At 41.4% G+C, this 17313-nt stretch overlaps 1 protein-coding gene across 1 annotated transcript in view; it reads left to right on the top strand.

Moving 5' to 3' along the window:
• CCDC150 (coiled-coil domain containing 150) overlaps nucleotides 1–17313 on the top strand; it is a 119919-nt gene that overhangs the window by 43280 nt on the left and 59326 nt on the right. The window contains exons 3-9 of the mRNA XM_004701508.2: nucleotides 1995–2158; nucleotides 3124–3347; nucleotides 3487–3665; nucleotides 5586–5654; nucleotides 10156–10272; nucleotides 12988–13117; nucleotides 16374–16417. Coding sequence (XP_004701565.2) covers nucleotides 1995–2158; nucleotides 3124–3347; nucleotides 3487–3665; nucleotides 5586–5654; nucleotides 10156–10272; nucleotides 12988–13117; nucleotides 16374–16417 — 927 coding nt within the window. The remainder of the gene's footprint in view (nucleotides 1–1994; nucleotides 2159–3123; nucleotides 3348–3486; nucleotides 3666–5585; nucleotides 5655–10155; nucleotides 10273–12987; nucleotides 13118–16373; nucleotides 16418–17313) is intronic.

Below are 17313 nucleotides of genomic sequence, written 5' to 3' on the forward strand. Positions count from 1 at the left end.
GTTTCTTCTACTACCTGGGACTACCCTTTATCAAATAGGGATGCTTTTAGTTGTATGAAACAGAAAAAGGCAACTCAAGAAAATAAAACTATAAAGTTTAAGCTGCAAAATATTTTGCTAAATAACTGAAATCAATTGTGTTATGACAGCTGCTCAGAGGTCCCAGTATAGGTAGTCCCCGACTTACAATGGGATTGTGTTCAGACTAAAGTGGGCTCTCACATAAATCAGCTACCACCCCCAGTTCTTTTTAAAATTGCCTTTGTAACTGCCTTCTGTTATAAATATCATTATAAACCCAGGTTTACTTATATTTGGAGGCTGGGAATATTACAAATAAGCATCTGCATATCAAGTTCTGAGAGTGATAACATCTGAAAAGTACGCTTCAACACAATATGCAGTACAAATTATTAACAATAAAATGTTAAAAAAAAAAAAAGAAGAAGAACCAGGAGCTTGTAAGTGCATTTCCTTATAACTCATAACTCGATACATCACAAATCAGGAGCGACCTGTATAGAATTTGTTTCAGAAAGGCTAGATGGTAATGTTAACATGAAAATGGCTGCTAATGAAAGATAAAATAGCTCCCCTACTCAAGTCATACATCCCAGTATGTGACCAATACTGGTTGATCGAATCAACTAGATTTGGTACATTAACAACTTACCTAAAAAGCCCGTGGTTTATAATCAAGAAACCTAACTAGATGCTATTGAGTCAGTCCCAGCCCCATGTGTTTCCAATTAGGCCCCTAGACTTTTTTACTGAGATGCCTCTGAATGGATTTGAACCACCCACCTTCAGCTCAGTTGCCAAATGTTTAACTGTTTGCACTGCCCAGGTTTATTGATTACCTGTGCTATAAAAAAAAAAAACCTCAACTTGATTCCAGCACAAAGTGACCCGATAGGAGAGAGTAGAACATTACCTGTGGGTTTTCAGGACTGCAGATCTCTACAGGAGCAGAAAGCCTCATCTTTCTCCTGCAGAGCCTGGTGGCTTTGAACTACAGACCTTGAGCAGCCCAACATGTAATTCACCAGCACCCCTTTAGGCTGTGCAAGGAGGCATCCAAAAGTTCATTGGGGGAAAAAGTGGAAAAAGATAATGGGGGAAGGATGCATTCAAGAACTAGAGGAAAATTATATGTTTCATCATTGCTATACTGCACCCTGACCGGCTCATCCCCTCCCTGCGGCCCTTCTGCTACTATCCTGATCCCAATTCTACCTTACAAATCCAGCTGGACCGGAGGATGAACACTGGTACAGATAGGAGCTGGAAATACAGGGAATCCAGGACAGATGAACCCCTCAGGACCAGTGGTGAGAGTGGCAATACCGGGAGGGTGGAAGGTAGGTGAGGGAGAAAGGGAGAATAGATTACAAGGATCTACATATAACCTCCTCCCTGGGGGACAGACAGTGGAGAAGTGAGTGAAGGGAGATGTTGGATGGTGTAAGATATGACAAAATAATAATTTATAAATTATCAGGGGTTCATGGGAATGGGGAGGGAGGGGGAAAAGTGAGCTGATACCAAGGGCTCAGGTAGAAAGCAGATGTTTTGAGAATGATGAAGGAAACAAATGTACAAAGTGTTTGACACATGGATGTATGTGTGGATTGTGATAAGAGTTGTACAAGCCCCCAATAAAATGGTTTAATTATTGAAAATTAAAAAAGGTTAATGAGATTTTTTCATACGCTTTTTAACGTCTTCTCATATGTCATGGCCGGGCTCTAGTTCTGCTTCGTGTCCTCTTCTCTGTGGGACCGTGGTCAGGAAGCAGGCTCCATCTGGCACATGCCTGTCTCATGAGCGAGGGCAAAGAAAGATGGTGAATGACAAGCTGGCGCTTAAAGCTTCTGTTTTCAGTTTACATTGAGTTGACAAGACTTAGTCATCCCTGAGTTAACCTGGACAAGGATATACGCTTCTCCCCAATAATATAACCCACCACCCTGATATTGTGACGTTCCCCTCAGGTGCAACTGGAAGCTGCAATGTCCAGACGGGTCCTCTCTCCAACCCAAGTCAACGCTACAACTGCGGAGACGTTCACTGTGCTACAGCAAAGGATGAGAATCGTGGAGGAGCAGACCAGTTCTCTGAGGGAAGACCTCCTAATGCTAGACATTTGCGAGGGAAGGTAACAAATGAAATACGAATGAGGCTCTGTGGGTTAAGGAGTTTTGCTTCACTGATGTTATTGATAAGGAATCATCAAGTGGGTGGTTTGACAAATGAAATAAGTATTTTAAAAAGAATTCACAACTGAGAAATAACAGTTTCCATTTGAACATTAATCAGAAATATTTTTTCCATTTTCTCATGAAATGATTTATTTCGATCAGAAATTGTTTGCAAAGTGTTGTTTTTATCTTGTAGTTGAGCTACTACAAGCATTCTATGATATTCTATTCATGATCAACATTTGATTCAAAACAAATGTAATTTCTTAACCTAATTTTAAAAACGTGTTTATAACTTTCAAAATAAAAAGTAGATTTTTATATTAATCAAGGTAAGGAATCTAAAATGTTGATTTATACCAATAACTTGGTCTCTGTTTTCTTTTTCTAGATTTATTGTAAATTTAAAAATTTGTAGTCCTAAAACATTTCATAATTAGAATGATGTACTTAAAAAAAGGTGTTTTATTTGGTCTTCTCACATGCTATTAAAAGTTGGCTTATCGCTGTCCTGAAATATCTGTTTACTTAAACAACCAGTAGGAGTAGGGGCAAAATGATTAAGCCCTTGATGCTAACCTAAAGGTGAGTATTTCAAGCCCACCAACCGCTCAACAGGAGACCGGCGGGGCCTCTGCTCCTGTCAAGATTTACAGCCTTGGAGACCTTATGGAGCAGTTCTACTCTGTCCTATAAGGTCAGTATGAATACAAAAAAATTCTAATGAAAATTAAAAACTCTTAAAGCATAATTGATCTTTCTTCAGCTCACATTGCTTTCATCCTCAACCTAAACGTACTCATTAAATGTAATGGGGAGGAGCAACGAGATGCTTGCAAACTCAGTGAGCTAATTTATGATCAAACTCCTTTGTGCGCATTGCATTGCATGGCCTCATGCTGCTCGTTGGATCTTTCTTTAGAGGCCAACTGGAAGCTCCAAACTCGGCAGAACACCTTCTGAGCCAGAAAGCCATTCCTGGCCCTGTCCCAACTGAGCAAGTTTATGAAAGAAAACCAGATATGGTATGGGAGAACTGTGAGTTTTTGGTAAGCCGCATGTGCCGTCTGGAAAGCCTCATCCAGTCCTTGAAGATGAACATCTTCCGCCTGCAAACTGAAAAGGATTTAAATCCAGAGAAAACAGGTATAGAGAAGAGCGAATCGTGCGATTTGGTCTTGCCTGAATGCTTGATGAGTTCACGGTTCTTTGCCTTTCCTGCCTTTCTTTCACCTGCTGCTCCCTGGGAACCTGTGCTTGCTGACCCTCCTGTGCTGTCTGCCAGCCTTTCTGAAGGACCGGCTGAATTCAATCCAGGAGGAGCATTCCAAGGACCTGAAGCTGCTGCATCTTGAAGTTATGAATCTGCGTGAGCAACTGAAACTTGTGCGAGAGGAAGAAGACAAGGCGCAGGATGAAGTGCAGCGGTTGACCGCCACGCTGGAGGTGGCCTCGGAGAGCAAGGTTTGAGCTCAGAGCCCTCACGTGTGACTTTATACTCGGGGTTAGCTGGAGGAGGAACAGACCTACACAAATGGTTTTAAAAAGTAGACAATGTTGATGTGAGGACTCTTGGTATTTTAAATCTGCACTAACAGCCTAGATCACCATCAGCCATCTATGATGCTTCAAGTATTTATAGAGCACATAGCCTGTACAAAGGAGCTATGGTGGCACTGGGGTATAAGCAGTGGACTGCTAACCACAGGTCGATGGTTGAAACTCACCAGCCACTGGGGGAGAAAGATGAGACTTTTTGCTCCTGTAAAGATTTACAGTCTCGGAAACTTTAAGCAGTTCTACTCTGCCCTATTCAGGGTAGCTGTGGGCGGGGATCGACTTGATGGCAGTGGGTTTGGGTTTCTGGTAGCCTGTGCAGGTGACTGTAGTGGTCCAGAGGTTTGGCAGAGTGTGCTTTTAACTTAGGAGAACTGATGGCACTGTGGGTTAGGCATTGGGATACTAACCAAAGGTTGATAGTTCAAACCCACCAGCTGTACTGAGGGAGATAAATGAGGTTCTGCTCCTGTAAAGCTTTACAATCTTAGAAACCTGGTATAGAGTGGCTATGAGTTAGAATTTACTCAAAGGCAGTGAATTGGGTTTATTTGGCACTCTTAAAAACTTACATGCTAGTTGGTAAAGGATAGCATAAAAAATTAAATTAAAAAAAACCCAAGGATATAGCAAGTGTTACAAGACAAGAAGTGACTGTTGCAAAATGAGTGCTCTGACTTCAGGCAGCTTTAGGGAGATGAAGCTGTAGCCTCCTGAATACTGCAAACTTGGGCTGCACCCAAGTAGAGGAGTGGGGCCCCTGTACACACTGCTAGCAGTGAGCAGCACAAGGAAAGGTAATTACGGGACACGTTATTTTGTTTGATCTTTTTTTAAAAAAACCAACTTGTACAATACGGTATTACTGTCTCCATTTTAGTTACAAGAGTACTGGGACCCAGAAGGAAGTTACGGTTCAAGATCCCACATCTTTGTCTTCTTCTTGTAACCCCGGTTGGAACCTAGGTCTTTACACTGGGTGCAGTTAGACAGAAATGCCCAAATGAGCTGGATGGGAGGTGAGGATTGTTTGGGAGGATCCCAAGAATAAAAATTAGTTGCGTTTGATCTTATGCAAAGTGATTAAGATTTCTAATAAGCGACTGGAAAACTATAATCTGTCAGTAGCCTAGAGTATTGATTATAGTAAGAAGAGACAAAAAAAAAAAAAAAAGAATAAGAATAAGAGACTGGAGGCACGTAAACCCATGGCGAATCCAGTGCATGAAGCTTTTGAGTTCTGCTCCTTGGAAGGAAAGAGAGAGATTTCGTGAAGGAAGTTGTATGAAAGGATGATACTAGATAGGGGCTAAAGGTAGGGGAAAAGGCAAAGGTGGCTCTTGGGGTTTTATATCTGGAGTCATAGATCCATTAATAGAATTGTACTGCCATGAATACTAATGAATAAGCACAGAGACTGTGTTTTTCTTCCTAACTCCGAAACATGGGTGATATTTGTAGCTAGAAGAAAACGAGTTCTTAAAAAGTAGGAATAGTCCTTATAAGAAAAATGATCTATTAATTACACAGGAGATTTTCTCTTGATTATCGAATTTTACATAGGGGCTGCTAATGAGACTAGTGACTTCTGATTATTAAAGAAATTAAAGGACACACGTCGTGGATAAAAGTCATAAAATGCTGATTTATTTATAAAGTTATCCTTGTCACAACCACTTCAGACCCACAATAACAAGTATTCCTAATTGGCTTCAAAATAGTATTTGTCAAGTGGTAGGCAAAACTTTAGATGAGAACTGATCTACCGAGAGACATTTTCTTCTGTCATTGTCGATGGGTTAGGGGCTTTTCTCCTTCTGCTTTCAGAAGAGCGCAGCTGTTATTGAGGAGGAACTGAAGACCACCAAACGGAACATGAACCTTAGAAATCAGGAGGTAAGGCACAGCGCTATGGGGTGGTCGGAGGGGGAATTGCAGAAGGGAGGTCAAGAAAAGGAGAAAGAATGAAAAGAAGACTTTAAAGAAGAAACTGAGGGGGCTTCAAAAAGTAGAAAAATTCCATTGTCTTTCAATCCCATTTATTCCACAAACTTTTTGAAGTCCACTCATGTGTGACTGTGTAATAGGAGAATTTTGAAAATGTGCTTCATGAAATTCCAGCGACATGGCCGAGCATGCACGTACTCTGAAGCCGTCCCTCATCTCAGGGCTGCCATGAGGCTGAAAAGCGAGCGCTCCCTAAGCAAGGAGGGCGCCCTTATCACCGAACTCCTGCAGTTACCCACGTTGCTAGGGTTCAAGTGGAGACCTTCAGGCAGAGGCCTTTTAATCCAAAATAAAAAGGTTTTCATCAACTCAGGCATCTAATTTTAAGGAGCTGCTCGCCCTGTGGGTTCAGCATCGGGCTACTAAACACAGGTTAACAGCTCAAACTTACCAGCCACTTCACAGGAAAAATGGTGAGGCTGTCTGCTCCCGCAAAGATTCACCATCTTGGAAACCCCGAAGGGGTCCGAATAGTCTCTGTGGCAGTAGGTGGAATCATCTGGTTTTATCGCAGTCTTTTTTCAGCCTCACTGTTACTACTATACAACAGACTAGGAATGATGAAGTGAGCGGCTCTGAAAGCTGTTATGCTAAAAATTCTCAGTTGAAAACAATAGAAGAGTCTGAAGAAAGTGTCCTAAAGGCCTCAATAGTCCCTTACAGAATAATTATAGGTGTTAATACAAATCAAAAAGGTCAAATTATACTTAAAAGATTGTTGCACCTGGGACAGAAGCAGATAGATGTTGTAGGAAAATTTTCATACAAAATTATTTTTTAAAACTTTAAAAAAAACAAAAGAAAAAAAACTTTAATGGGTAAATGATAAGCTTAGTTCCTTGGGAAATTCTCTTAGGTGGAATTCTTGGTGCTGTGAGAAAATAATGAAACTTGAATGGACGGGGGGTGAGGCAGGGAAGTTTGAAGGTGGGCACAGGGTGGACGATGTTCAAAACAATAAATGTGATATACCTTCTGGGGCATTAGCTTTACTTGAATCTTAGGAAGGAACAAATTTATATCTAGAAAGTAATTTTAAAATGATCTCTATATTATCGAGCAATTATAATCTTATACGGTAGCCTAGGAAATCGAGCCCAATATGAAAACTCTGGCTTATTAAGTGACATTGAATTATCATTATATGAGAAAGGACTTTTTCAGCTTGAGAGGCATGAACAAGATCTTTAAAAGCTCAATTGACCACATAAGAACTTAGAGAAACAGACAGCAGCATCTTTGTCCTGCGGTCAGCTGGGGGGTCTGCGCCACGAGGGCTCCTTAGCATGAGTAGTCTAATAGTGTGTGTGTTAGTACTTGTATGTGTGTATTTTCTAGTGAAAAACTAGAAAAGCCTAAATAGCCGATATGAGGCTATGGTTAAGAAAATTAGATAGCATTTCCAAAATGTGCTGTCTTGCAACAGTTTCATCTCAAAAACATTTTCCATCTGTTTAAACTTTAAAAAACTTTCAAAGTTTATAAAATATTAAGACATTATAAAAATCACATATAAACGTGTACAATCTAGAGAATAGAGTATATACGAGGGGGTACCCCCAAAAAAACAGGAAAAAGCTTCACTGGGCGGAGCTTTCATAGCGCGCATTTTTCCTGCTGGGCAGGCATCAAGCAACTCACTCTAAAGTAGTGCACCCACTAGTGTCACCTAGGAAGTTCTCGCTGGTCACAAATGAATTTTTTTGTGAAAACAGTTTTGCTCGAACCTCGTTTTTTTGTGACGGCTGATTTAAGAGAACAGCATGCAGCTGTGAAATTGTGTTTCCTGCTCGGGAAAACTGCCACAGAAACTGTTGTGATGTTGAACCCAGCTTGCAAGGACAGCACGTTGGGAAAACTCCAGTGTAAAGGGTTTTCTCATTTCTAAAAAGATGAGATGTCGCTTGATGACACACCTTGTTCTGGATGTCCATCAGCTTCCCAAACTATCGAAAATATCAACTCGGAGTGCATTTGGAGTTCATTCCATCGGGTCAGACTATTAATCAAGCTTTCAATTTAGAGGTTCTGAAAAGATTTCATTCAGGACAGTGTGTGATTAAAAAGACCTTATTTGTGGCCGACAGGAAACTGGTTTTGCCACCACGACGACGCACCTGCTCACACAGCCATCTCAGTGCACCAGTTTTTGGCAAAAAACAGCATGACTCTTTTGCCCCATGGACCTTACTCACTTGACATTGCTCCATGTGACTTCTTTTTGTTTCCTTGATGAAGGACAGCAATCTCAAGACAGAAGAGATGAAGGAAAAATTAAGGAGGTGCTGTCAGCTATCTAAACAGATGAGTTTGAAAAATGTTTCCAAGAATGGGACCACTGAAGACAAATGGGTGCATAAGCAAATGTGGCGAAGAAAGCTGATGGTGCCCGGCTATCAAAAAGTATAGCGTCTGGGGTCTTAAAGGCTTGAAGGTAATCAAGCGGCCATCAAGCTCAGAAGCAACAAAGCCCACATGGAAGAAGCACACCAGCCTATGCAACCACGAGGTGTCGAAGGGATCAGGTGTAAGGCATCATCAGAACAAAAAATCTTACCATAGTGAATGATGGGGGGAGTGTGGAGTGGAGATCCAAAGCCCATTAGTAGGCCACTGGAGATCCCCTTGCAGAGGGGTCTCGGGGAGGAGATGAGCCAGTCAGGGTGCGATGTAACAATGATGAGAAATACAACTTTCCTCTAGTGCCTAAATGTTTCCTCCCCGCTCCCACTACCATGACTCGAATTCGATCTTGCAAGTCTGGCTAGACCAGAGGAGGTACACTGGTACAGATAGGAACTGAAAATACAGGGAATCCAGGACGGATGAGCCCTATAGGACCAGTGGTGTGAGTGGCAAAACAGGGAGGGTAAAGGGAGAATGGGTAGGAAAGAGGGAACCGATTACATGGAACTGTGTGTGACCTCCTCCCTGGGGGACAGACAACCGAAAAGTGGATGAAGGGAGACGTCGGACAGGGCAAGATAAGACAAAATACCTATTTATAAACTATCAAGGGCTCATGCGGGAGGGGGGAGCGGGGAGGGAGGGGAAAAATGAGGACCTAATGTCGGGGGTTTAAATGGAGAGAAAATGTTTTGAGAAACGATGTACAAATGCGCTTTACACAATTGATGTGTGTATGGATTGGGATAACAGTTGTATGAGCCCCTAATAAAATGTTAAAAAAAAAAGAATGGAATCGCAGATTTGACAAATGTATTCAGTTAATGGAGAGTACGTTGAAGGTGATAGGTTCTTGTGTAAAAAAATTTAAATACATAGCTTTGAAAAAAATTCCCTTTTTTTGAGGGGATCCTCGCCTACTTTTCTAATTAACTGTGTTTAGAAATAGTGCTTTTTCAGGTTAGCATTGTAACACCGTTTGATAAAGAGTTGCACCACGAAACTCACCTAAACGGGAGAGGATCTTTATACTTGCTGACACAGGACCCTTACTCATCTTTATATATTTATTTAATTCCTGACAGATTTAAGGTCATTGTACCCAAATTCTTGATTTTCAATTTTGCCTGCTACTTGAGCAGGTAACTCATGGTTTATTTAGAGCTTTAAATTCCAAAACAGAATTGGAACAGCATTCCGTGTATATTACTGCAAAATAAAAATACATAGATGAAGAAATGAAAATCCAGGAACAAAAGAGTAAAAAAAAAATCATAAACATACAGTAAGGTATGTTACTAGTGTTTGCCAAACTTGTTGGGCGGCGTGTACGTTACCCTGCAACACCCTATGCACATTGCTGTTGGTACCATTGAGTCAAGTCCGACTCAGCAATCCGGCCAAGCTAGCTTAGAGTTTCCTGAGATTTTATTGGAACCAGATCTTTTCGCCCACAGAACCACTGGTGGGTTTGAACTGCCCACGTTTCAATTAGCAGCCAGATGCATAACCATTGCTCCCCCAAGACTCCTTCACAAATGCATATATATACACAATCGTCTCATCAAACTTGACTACTTGCTGTGCAGCGTACTATGAGAAGAAGTTCAGAAAGTTCATAGATAGTGGAATTTAAAGAGTATAATTTTCCCACAAACACGTTGAAGCTCCCTAGTATTTTTCCTATTCTAATTCTATTTTACTTCCCCCACCCACCCCACCCCACCCCAGGGTTTACAGCTTACTAATGAGACTTGAAACACATTTGTAAGACAGACTTATACAATAGGAACAGAAAGGGATCAAATTTGACTTTTTAGAAAGGTACTAAGGAAAAACAAAGCTTGTTTCTGGATAGTTAGAAAAGACTTTTTGCTGATGAGATAACAGTATCTGAAGTAACTTTTTAGGGGGACTCTGACCTTTGTTAAATGGGTATGAAGCGGTTCGTTTGGTCTTGCCTAACTGCAATGTTGATCTGTAGCTAAGGAGACAACTGTCCCGGGAGAAGCACCTCAGGGCGTCTCTTGAGGAATCTGCCTCGTCCATGCTTCTCAAAGTACAAGAAATGGAAGCCAAAGTGGAGACAGAGCGGAAACAGGTAGAGAGATCTCCCCTCCTTGTTTAGAGATGTGAGCGTAAAAAATGAGAAACTGATGGCTTGCTCATCAGTTTATAATTTCACTAATTTTCTTTAGATTTGTTAAATAATTTTTGTCATCTTTCCTTTCATAAGCCTCCACAAATACCACACACACACAAAAGTAAAAGAGCATAAAGACCCTAATATAATTTAGTCTAGCCCTCTTAACTTCCGAATGATATTACGTGCCGGAGAAGCGAATTTGACCCAGTCTCTACAGAGCTGCAGTCTTGACTGCGGTTGCAGTAACCTTCCCGTGCACCATCCTGTTAGAGGCATGGATTTTGGAAGGTGTCATTGGTCTGATGTTACCTATCTGTGACATAGCTGGAAAGCAAAGGGCACATCTAAGCCAGCACTTTAAATAAAGGAGAACAGGAAGTAAAATGATCAGCAATGTGTTCACAATGCTGTTTTCAATTCTCATTTATTTTAGCACAAGATCTTTGCCTTCATCATAGTTGTCAGTAGAAATGGCCTACATATAATTTAGAATATTTTAAGTTGTAAGTTCCCCAAACAGCGAATAATTTCAAATTCTAATCACTATAATCGATCCCATTGTCTTTATCATTTTAACAATTGGCTATCCTTCACAGTAGAGTACATCTAGTGAACAGACATTGGGCCTCTGCTCAAGCCCTCCCACAATGCAAGAACACTTTGTTCTAACAACCTGCCATTCTGTGATGGCCACCCTCCCGACGGTCACTGAAATCATAATGAGTGCATAAGCAAATGTGGTGAACAAAGCTGATGGTGCCCAGCTATCAAGATATAGCATCTGGGGTCTTAAAGGATTGGAGTTGCCATATATACTCGAGTGTAAGCCGACCCAAATATCAGTTGAGGCCCCTTTTTACCACAAAAACTGTATTAAAAATGTACTGAAAAACTTGTTTTATACACAAGTATATACAGTAAACAAGCGACCATCTAGTAGAGAAAAAATCAGCCCAGTGGCAGAAGCACATCAGCCTGTGCGATAATGAGGTGAAGATAGGATTAGGTAACAGGCACCAGAAGACCCCAAACAAACAAAAAACATATTGTTGAGAATGAGGGGGGCCAGAGCAGAGACCCAAAACCCATCTGTAGACAATAAGAACATCCCTTCACAGAAGGGTCACAAGGAAGGGATGAGTCAACCAGGGTGCAGTATAGCACCAATGAAACACAATGATTACTTTGATTCTCCACCCTCCCCAATCCCCGCCACCAGCAAGCCTATCAGCACTATTGGGTTTTTTGGTTTGTTTGATTTTGTTTTTGAAATAATTTTTATTGGGGGCTCTTACAGCTCTTATAACATTCCATGCATCAATTGTATCAAGCATATTTGTACATATGTTGCCGTCAACATTTCCAGAACATTTTCTACTTGAGTCCTTGGTATAAGCTCCTCTTTTTTCCCCTTCCTCCCCCACCCTCCCACCTTTGTGAATCCTTGATCAATTATATATTGTTATTATTTCATATCTTACACTGTCTGTTATTTCCCTTCACCCACATTTCTGTTATTTGTCCCCTTCGGAGGTGGGGGTGGCTATATATCCAACCTTGTGATGGGTTCCCCCTTATTCTCCCTTCCCCCTCCCTAACCATCCCCCACTCCTCATGATATTGCTACTCCCACTACTGAAGGGGTTTATCTGGCCTGAATTCCATGTGTCCAGAGTTCTTATCTGTACCAATGGGTGTTCTCCAGTCCAGCCAGATTTGCAAGGTAGAACTGGGTCATGGTAGTGGAGGGTGGGTGGTGGGGAGGAAGCATTTAAGAACTAGAGGAATGATTTGTGATTGGTTGGTGCTATACTACACCTTGGTTGAATCATCCCTTCCTTATAAACCTTCTGTGGGCGGATATCCAATTGTCTACAGATGGGCTTGGGGTCTCTTCACCCCGACTATTTCAGTTCTGGGTAGGCCAGAGCATATACACTGGTACAGATAATAGCTCAAGACACACAAAATCCAGGTCAGATAAACCCCTCAGGAATAGAATTGGGCATAGCAATGCCAGGAGGGTAAGGAGGAAGTCAGGGGAGGAGGGGTGGAAGGAGAGGATTAACGCATAGTCCCTGCCCCCCAGGGGGAATTCAGGCAGAAATGTGGTGTAAAACATGAAAACAATAATAATTTATAATTTATCATGGGATCATGAGCCGGGAGGGGAGGGGGAAAAGAGGAGCTGATACCAAGGGCTCACCTAGAAAGTAAATGTTTAGATGTAATCTACTGTGAAGGATAGCCAATTGTTAAAATGATAAAGACAATGGGATCGATTATAGTGATTAGAATTTGAAATAATGGATGTATGGAATGTGATAAGCTGTCAGAGCCCGCAATCAAATGACTGCTAGAACCAGTCCTGCTTGGTGCCATATGTGGCTATCCAAGTTTAATTAAAATGAAATACATGAAAGATCTCATTTTCTTAGCCACTCTCTCACCTGTGACTCATGGATGACTGCTACGATGGAGAGTGTGAACTGGAAGTGCTTTGGACACCTCTGCCCTAGGCACTGCCCTGCGCTGAGACGCGAACACAGTGGACAAGCTCCGCTGTTCCCCCAAGTGACCTTAAGATGGCACATTCTCCCTCGCACGTGTGCGATAGGGTAGTTTATCAGAAATCTTTACAGAAAAGGACTCTTTCTTATACAATTGCAGGTACACCTTTTGCAGAAAAACTGTACTGCCTTACGAAATTCTACACAGACGACCCAGGCTCTATTGGTCCAGGAGCAGCAGCAGAAGGAAGAGCTGAGAGCTGCTACCTCGCAGCTCAAGTGTGATCTCGGTATGACAACACCTGCTAGAAACCATGCTTGCAGCAGTTCTTTGAGATCACATGCCTATATTCTTGAGGCCCAGATCCTTGAAGTGGGAAGTTTTCACCCAAAGTCCTAAATATCACAACTTGCCAATTTATTTCTTACCTGTGACACTCAGGGGAAAAAAAGAATATTGGTACTAAAATAGAATTTTCCTCCCTCCATTATAAACTATTCTTTGTCTAGAGGTGATTTTTCTTTTGTTTCCTTAATATTTGACTTAAATGCTTATGGGCTTGAGAATGTTTGCTTTTTTAGACTTAAGCTTAATATTAAATAATAGAATGTTTTTAAGTAGATAAGGATATTTATCTTTAGGGGTTGGGCTGCTAACTACAGGGCTGGTGATTCAAACCCGCTTGTTACTCCATGGAAAACCATGAGGCTGTCTGCTCCTGTAAAGATTTCGTCTCCGAAACCCTAGGTGGGGTTGCGATGAGTCAGTATTGACTTGGTATAGCAGTGGGTGGGTAACTTACTCCCCGTCACCACTTTCCATGTCAGGCTCCCCACTCTGGTGGTTACCACTCTATTTCTCTTAACTTAGATTTGAATCGTGGATTGTTGCAGGTGCCCGATACCTTACCCACTTCACCTACAGGGCTCCTTAAGGTGCCTAGAGGCAGTTTAAATTGCCTTTATTTCACAAATAAGTAAACAGAGGTCACAGAACTCAGGGGTGGAAGAGTCTAGATTTGATCCTTGGTTTCTTCAATTCATGCCTCTTCCAACCCTTTATCGCCCAGCTGCTGTTAGTTGTAAAGCCGCGCTCAGAAAGTCAGACTCAAAGACTACACAGAAGTACAGTGCAGTGCCTGCTGGGAGAGTAGCCCTTCCTGGTCTACACAGAGCTTTCACGGCAGGTATTACATGAGGTTCTTACGACTGTGCTTCCTTCTCAAAGTTACGCGGAGAAGAAGTGCTGAAATGAGGCCTGAACCCTGACCTCCTGACTCTAAGCCAGTGTTCTTCCCATCTGTCTTCTCCACTCTGCGCCTGCACTGGAGACAGGAAATACCAGGCGCGAAAGGAGATGGTGAAAGTTAGTGCAGAGGGCAGCCTTAGTTGATGTTTTGACGTATGCTTTTAGCAGAAAAGACTTTGGGTAGATGTTGGGTCGTGAAGTTCTCACTGGCAGTGTCACAAGATAGTTTTTTTTGTCTTCGTATGGTTGCGGATGCAGTGGCACCTAATATCCAGGTGCTAGGTGCTTACAAACATACAAGGTACAGTTTATGGTGCTGCCAGATTATGTCATTGGAGGAGAGACCGTGCTACAGAGGAGAAGAAAAGACCCGGGGAGACTGCCCCCGGGCCCCGGAAAACAGTAAACCCCAAGTCTCCTAGTCTGCCAGTTGAGCTTTTCATGTCAGTCTCTCGTTGAGTAACTACTGCATTAATTTTTCAAAGACTAGATGGAAGACCATTTAAAAGTGAAAGCTAAAACAACAACCTCAAATGGCTAAAATATCCACTTTATGCAGAATATTGAATTAGAGACTGCTTATATACAAGCAAATTCATTATTTTGCAGCATAAATAGTTTAACTAGATGACAAATAGAATACTTTTAGCTATTTGGGTCAATGGATTAAAATTTTAATCATTTCACAGTTGTTTTTTATTTACAGTAACTATTTAGCTATGTATTCATTAAAGTGACTAAATTGTTTAATGTTCCTTTTCATTTTTAGATTAGTGGAATTTTCAGAATAGGCCATATACCAACCCCAAATTCATTGCCATTGAGTAAAGTCTGACTCAGCGACCCTATAGGCCAAGTAGTTTTATCTCTTATCTTTCATTTGCTTCAAGTTAGAATTTACTCTAAATGGGTTGAGTCAGATTCACGTGTTTTAACATGTGTAACTTTTTCCTAAGTGTAACCGATATTTAAAAATTAGCTTTTATGTGTTTTATGATTCTCTGATTGTAGAATAAAGTGAAACAAAATAGATCCTTATGAACTTTTCTTTGAAACCAAACTTATGCTTGTTTTTTAATTCTTCAGAAAGAAAAATTTTCATCTTTTGGCTAGTGCACAGAATACCAAATGCCCCAGTTTTCTGTCTTTGATTTTCTTCCCACTATGATGCTCTCTGCTTGATGTAGATCTGTTTGTCCATGGAAAGTCTCTTCCTGAACTTCAGAAAAGTCGCTTGCTACCAGTTACCATATATACTCGAGTAGAAGCCAAGGTGTTTTTTTTAAGATTGTTCTTTTTTTTTTTTTAATTAAATCATTTTATTGGGGGCTCGTACAACTCATCACAATCCACACATACATCCATTGTGTCCAGCACATTTGTACATTTGTTGCCATCATAATTCTCAAAACATTTGCTTTCCACTTGAGCCCCTGGCATCCGCTCATTTTTCCCCTCCCTCCCCACTCCCCCCATGAATCCTTGATCATTTATAAATTATTATTTTTTGTAATATCTTACACTGTCTGAAGTCTCCCTTCACCCACTTCTCCATCCCCCAATAAGCCAAGTTTTTCAGCACATTTTTTATGCAGTTTTATGGTAAAATTAGGTGCCTGGTCAGGTCAGCTTATACTCGAGTATGCATGGTGAATGCGTCCATTTAGTTGTCCTGCAGATATGTAATTCAAGTTCTTTTGTCTCATTCAGTCTCCAAAGCCCACACCTTGCCCTGCATTCCTATTGAACTCACGAGTCTGCTGTCCACGTGTGGGTGCTGGGTGTTTTCTTTGACTCAGTGCCTTTTCTTCACCAGACACCCACCAAGTCCTGACAACACTCCTTGCTTCGTAGTCCATGAATCTTCTGCAACCCCATTGTCATTGCATTAGACCCACCCCTCCTTTTCCCCATGGCAGCTACTGCAACAGCTACCAAGCTTACCTCCCTGCTTCTCTGGGCCTCGCTTAGAAAGAGGTCTTTCTCAGAAAACTTTTTTTTGTGACCCTCCTCTGCTTAGACTACCCCTGAGACTTCTACTCCTGTACTGAGGGTCAAATGTTTCTTTATTTTCCCTTTTGCACATGACTGTGGATTAGCTTCTTGATAATTCTAGGACTTAGTCTCCTGTCTATGAAAATAGGATCATAAAATATTTCAGCTCTCCCAATTTCTGTAAAATATAGGCAAAAAGAGAGAGAGAGCGTGAATAGAGCTGCTTGGGGAGAAATTGCTGAGTGATTTCAATGTGGTGAATTATTTTCATAGTTATGTGTTTGTTTGTTTTTTGCTTTTAGTTTCTAGAGATGATCTCATAGTCAAGTTGGTTGATGAAAATAAGGTAAGTGTGAGGTCGGAGAGTTCAGGGGTGTTCTTCCCTCTGTTCACCAAGTAAGAGTTTCTTTGTCTATGTTTGTTTACAGTTCTTCTCTTTGTCTTAAAGACTATCAAAACAAAAGCTTCAGATGGACTTTGGGCCTCCACTAAAATCCCACTTATGTACAAGAAATGGTTTGTTCTAATACTGGGGCACTGTATGACACTCACCTTCCTGACATGATCACTAAAGACAAATGGGTGCATAAGCAAATGTGGTGAAGAAACCTGATGGTGCCCAGCTATTTAAAAATATAGAGTCTGGGGTCTTACTTGTATTCAAACAAGCGGCCATCTAGCAGGGAAGCAACAAAGCACACAAGGAAGAAACACACCAGCCTGTGGGATCATGAGGTGTCAATGGGAATTGGTAACAGAAGTTCAAAAACAAGCAATCAAACTGATGTGAAGCAGTGTGGACAAAGTGGAGACCCAAAACCCAACTGCAAGGCAATTGGACAGGCCTTCAAAGAGGGGCCATGTGGAGGTGGGAGGTAGGGGGAAATGAGGAATTCAGGGTGCAATATAGCACTTATGAAACACAAAAACTATCCTCTGGTTCTTTAATATTTCCTCCCCTTACTATGAAGGCTTATGCTTTACCTCATTAATACTGTTAGACCTATGTAGGTTCATTTATGTAATTAAGATCATTCAATGCAGGGATGCCAGGATGAATGACCCTTCAGAAACAGCAATGGGAGTACTGATTCCCTGAGGATACGGGAAGACAGGGAGAGAAGGGGGAGCTGATAGCAATGCTGACTGTATAACCCCACTAGAGGGGAGGGAATAACAGAATTATGATGAATGGATATATTGGATGGGTTAAGATATGGCATATACGAGGCAAGGCACTGG

Source organism: Echinops telfairi, unplaced genomic scaffold (genome assembly GCF_000313985.2).
Source record: "Echinops telfairi isolate 266 unplaced genomic scaffold, ASM31398v2 ScPeMD7_3;HRSCAF=10, whole genome shotgun sequence".
Classification (NCBI taxonomy): Eukaryota; Metazoa; Chordata; class Mammalia; order Afrosoricida; family Tenrecidae; genus Echinops; species Echinops telfairi.